Raw genomic sequence first — 5,000 nt, 5'->3', positions numbered from 1 at the left:
CTAAAGAGGATGTAAATAGAGGAATAGACCCTGAGAGACACAGACCTCCTCTCTCGAATCTGTCTCTGGCGTCCAACATCAAGGTAGGTCCGAGGAGGACAACTTTCACCTCCTCCTCTTTCTGTCCCCCCCCCACCCTCTGGGCCCCCGACCGTCCTGTCTTTGTCCAAACTCTTTAGCTGCTCCGCTTTCAGCAGTCAGTCAACGAGGCGATCGATGTCTGAGCTGAGCTGACTGTCATGTGACGCCCCGCTGTATGATGGGAGATGAGGATCAGCTGTTCCCGTACGTCAACATAATTGATGAGACAGTCGAAGCTTTACTGAGCCTGCAGCACCGAGTCCAGGGACCTCCAGCCCCCCCGCCCCTCCCCAAATCGTTTTCCTTGTCACTGTATTTTTTTACGGGAAGTTTTATTGTGAAGTATTTGTTTGATGTGTCCCCTCCTTCCTGTGAGAACCGGTTTAAATCTGATGACTTTGTAGTGTAATGATGTCCGTTGTCATGGCAGCAGCACTTCCTGTCTGTTCTGACTCTTCTCTCCTCTGTTTCAGGAGGCGCTATCAGACTCTGACAGGATCAGGTGAGTCTTCTGTCTCCTACTGTCCTTTATTGTCTCCTTCTATCCTTTACTGTCTCCTTCTGTGTCCTACTCTCCTCTTCTGTCTCCTATTGTCTTTTATTGTCTCCTCCTGTCCTCTTCTGTCTCCTTCTGTCCTTTACTGTCCTCTACTTTCAGATGATCACTAAGAAGTAATCAGATTACTTCAGTGAAAGTAAAAATACTCTGTTACAAGTTAAAGTATCAACAGCAACATTATGTATGACATCATCAGGTGATTGATTACGTGACCTCAGTACAGACACTGCACTGCATGTTGAATAGCCTGTGAGGTCAGAGGTCACAGCAGGGACATCACCCGACCGATCGGGTCCAAAGATAACCAGTCTCTTCCTGTTACCCAGAATCCTCCAGCAGCAGAATGAGGACCTGCGGCGCCGCCTCTCTCTTTCCACCCACAAGATGGAGGCCATGGAGGCGGAGTTTGATGGCAGTCGTCACTACATGGAGGCGGAGCTCAGCCGGACCAGAGACGACCTGGACAAGATGAGGGACAAGTTCCGCAGGTGAGGACTGTGCTGGTCTGGACGGGAACCTGCCAGGTTCTGTTGAGGTCAAAGGTCACCTGAACACCTCGTTCTCTCAGAGAACCGTTGGTTTATTTCTCAGGTTGTGTATAAACGCTCCTCGTGATGTCAGACCGTTCGGATCCTGACGGCGCTGACTCTGCTTTTAACTAAACTATGACTCAGCAATAAGTCGTCTGGATCATGTTTCTATCTGGTTTCTTCTTTGGAGAGTTTTAACATCATTTGTGGACGCAGCGATGAACTGTGTTCACAGACGATGGTTTCCACAAGTGTTCCTGAGCCCATGCAGTGATTTCCACTCCAGAATAGTGTGTTTTTAATGCAGTGCTGCCTGAGGGCCCGAAGATCACCACCATCCAATATTGGTTTCCAGCCTTGTCCCTTGTGTTCAGAGATTTCTCCAGATTCTCTGAATCTTTTAATGATATTATGAACCGTAGACGATGAAATCCACTAATTCTTTGTAGTTTTACGTTGAGGAACATTATTCTGAGATTGTTGAACTATTTTCCAACACAGTCTTTCAGAGTGGTGAACCTCTCCCCATCTTCACTGCTGAGAGACTCTGCCTCTCTGAAATCATCTTTTATACCCAATCATGTTACTGATCTGTTGCCGTGGTAACCTGGTTAGTTGTCAGATGTTCCACCAGGGGATTTTTTTTTTTGCATTACACAACTTTTCCATATTTTGTTGATCCTGTCACAACTTATTAAAGACATGTTGCTGCATCAAAATTAATTTATATTTTTCATAAAACAATAAAATGTCTTAGTTTCAACATTTGATATGTTGTCTTTAGTCTATTTTTAATTAAATGAGTTTATGATTTAAAAATCATCACATTCTGTTTTTATTTACATTTTACACAGTAACTACTACAAAACTACGGTTTTAGAAACGGGGTTGTAAACAAACGAGATAAATGAGATTTCTGTCTGAACAAACGTTGTGTAGCAGTTTGTCCTCTGAGGGCGAGCGAGCATTCCTAACAACAGGTGTCTCTCTCTCTCTCTCTCTCTCTCCCTGCAGACTCCAGAACAGCTACACGGCGTCTCAGCGAGCCAATCAGGATCTGGAGGAGAAGCTTCACGCCCTGGTAAACCCACCTGACCTTTGACCTCAGATGTTGGTAACGATGGTGTTGATGTTAATGATTGAAGAAGTGTTTCTAGTTCTGATGCTGATTGATTACAGATCATACATTTATGGTGTTCAACAGTTTAGTCACCGTGTGTGTGTGTGTGTGTGTGTGTGTGTGTGTGTGTGTGTGTGTGTGTGTGTGTGTGTGTGTGTGTGTGTGTGTGTGTGTGTGTGTGTGTGTGTCATTGATCGATGTCTAAATGAAAACACACTCTGAGGCGTCGTATTGATTGACACGTGTTGACTGATAACAGGATGGTTGCCATGGGCGACAGCAGGAGGTCAGAGGAAATTAAAGATCGTTAAAATCAGATCATTAGAATGGAGGGAATGACCTTGTTGCCATGGTTACTCTCAGATGTGTTGAGAGCTGATGTCGCAACTTCAGAACTGTTTACAGAAGAAATGTTTTCCATCCAGAACATTAAATGTGACGTACAAACATCCTGTTCATCCAATGAGCCTAAAAACATCGTGTTTACCTTAAAAATTAAAACTCCCAGAAACTTCTCTGAATATTTAATGTATTAAGACTAATTATGAACATTTATGTTCAAATATTACAACTTTTCCTAAATATTTTACATTATTCCAACAAAAATATTTCCAGCAAAATATGAAGCTTCTCTTACAAAATGTTTTTATTTCAACAAAACGACTTTTCTAATCAAATGTTCTGACAACTTAAACGAAACATCAGCTTTTGTATCAATATTACGACTTTTCTACGAACATTTTTACGACTTCTCTAACAGTCACAATCTTTCTAACAAAACGTTACGACTGTTCGAACTCAACGTTACAACTTTGTTCTTGAATTTTCTGAAACTTTTTCTCTGAATAACTTCTCAGGTTGTTTTTTATTCGTTCTCTTCAGTTAAACTTCGGAGACGTTTCCGTTCCAACTTCCTGTTTGTGTGTTTTGTGTCGTCGTTGTTCTTCATCTCTTCTTTCTTTCTCTCCTCTTTTCTCACGCTGCTTCTCTGGTGGACCGACTCATCTTCGTCACCTCCATCTTCATCGTCACCTCCATCTTCATCATCACCTTCACCTCCGTTAGGCTGCCGTCAGTCAGACTTGGGTTCATGCAGTTGCGTTTCCTTCCTGTTGTTTACCTGCTGTCTGTTTTCTGATTGGTCCGGCTGCTCGCTTTCTTCCTCCATCACGGAGTGAAACTGGTTCTCCATCAGTTTAAAAGTCTTTTTACTGAAACCACGGTTTTATTTCATAATCCTCGGTTCTGCCTGCAGAGCTGTTGTTGTGAAACAAATAGAAACTGTTTGTTTACCTGCAGATCAAACCGCTGTGTTTTTTGTCCCCGAGTCGTGTCTGCAGGCTGCGTCCAGCTGAGGGAACGGTGTCTTTATTTCCATCCCTCCACGTCGTCAGCAGACGTTTGACGTCCTCCTGCGGTTTCAGACGGACACACTCGTGTGTCGCCGCAGCAGGACGTCCCGATCCGACGCAGAAAACACACGCTAACAGTTAGCTTCAGCGTTAGCCGGTCGCTGTTTCCAGCTCTGGAACAAACTTGATTATCAAACATATTTCAGCTTCTGCGCTTTGATCAAGATCTTATTGGATCTTTCTGATCTCCCCGCAGCAGCAGCAGCCACATCACCGCATCCCATAATGCCTCTGTGAAGTGCTGCTCGCTAACACAGCATTCAAATGATCTGGGAGAACTGTTAGCAGGAGCGGCTCAGTGTTCATGCAGACACGAAGACTGGTAGAAAACTACAAACATGGCGTCCAAATGTTTGGCTCTAACCTGATTGAAGTTCATTCCCACATGATCTGAATGTAGTTTTCCACAGAAGACCTCAATCAGTCCCCCTGATTGGCTGCCTCGGCTGTGACTGACAGTTGTCTTTGCTCCGCCCACAGTTGCGGAAGGTGGAGCGGGACAAGAAGACGATGGACCAGGAGATCGTGGAGCTCACCAACAAACTGCTGGATGCCAAGAATACCATCGACCGTCTGGAGGAGCTCAACGTGAGAACTTAAAGACTTCATCACACATCGGCGCTCCGAACCGCTGAATGTTTCATGAAAAGTTAAAGTACGAAGCGTCTGCAAGGAAACGGTGTTTAAACATTAAAGCAGCACATGATCTGAGAAACTGGTGACAGTCACGTCCTCTCAGGGTTTCACAACGACCTCCTTCACCTGCTTCATTTACTTTGCTTCTTGCTCACCTGTCGGACGCGTCCGGTTAAACTGCCGTTGTGTGTCTGCAGGAACGTTACCGGCAGGACTGCAACCTGGCGGTGCAGCTGCTCAAATGCAACAAGTCGCATTTCAGGAACCACAAGTTCGCTGACGTAAGTGTGTCTGTTGTGTGTCTGTGTGTCTGTTGTGTGTCTGTGTATCTGATGTGTGTCTGTTGTGTGTCTGGTGTGTGTCTGGTGTGTATCTGTTGTGTGTCTGGTGTGTATCTGTTGTGTATCTGATGTGTGTCTGGTGTGTGTCTGGTGTGTGTCTGGTGTGTGTCTGTTGTGTATCTGATGTGTGTCTGGTGTGTATCTGATGTGTGTCTGGTGTGTATCTGATGTGTGTCTGTTGTGTGTCTGGTGTGTGTCTGGTGTGTGTCTGGTGTGTGTCTGTGTGTGTCTGTATCTGATGTGTGTCTGGTGTGTATCTGTTGTGTGTCTGTTGTGTGTCTGGTGTGTGTCTGGTGTGTGTCTGTTGTGTGTCTGATGTGT

General features: G+C 44.9%; 1 protein-coding gene across 1 annotated transcript in view; it reads left to right on the top strand.

The window, feature by feature from the left end:
- Window positions 1-4,619, top strand: part of tjap1 (tight junction associated protein 1 (peripheral)) — a gene marked incomplete at its 3' end in the record, with an annotated part of 5,733 nt that extends 1,114 nt beyond the window's left edge. The window contains exons 1-6 of the mRNA XM_069688684.1: window positions 1-83; window positions 555-583; window positions 967-1,128; window positions 2,185-2,251; window positions 4,183-4,290; window positions 4,536-4,619. The exon at window positions 1-83 is cut by the window's left edge and continues 1,114 nt beyond it. Coding sequence (XP_069544785.1) covers window positions 1-83; window positions 555-583; window positions 967-1,128; window positions 2,185-2,251; window positions 4,183-4,290; window positions 4,536-4,619 — 533 coding nt within the window. The remainder of the gene's footprint in view (window positions 84-554; window positions 584-966; window positions 1,129-2,184; window positions 2,252-4,182; window positions 4,291-4,535) is intronic.
- Between the last annotated feature and the right edge of the window lie 381 nt (window positions 4,620-5,000).

Source organism: Brachyistius frenatus, unplaced genomic scaffold, assembly GCF_029030835.1.
Source record: "Brachyistius frenatus isolate BFR_SWC_R1_liver_20210118 unplaced genomic scaffold, ASM2903083v1 Contig_675, whole genome shotgun sequence".
In the NCBI taxonomy this organism is placed as follows: Eukaryota; Metazoa; Chordata; class Actinopteri; family Embiotocidae; genus Brachyistius; species Brachyistius frenatus.
The sequence above is the reverse complement of the archived record's forward strand: the minus strand, read 5'-3'. Positions and strand labels throughout refer to the sequence as shown.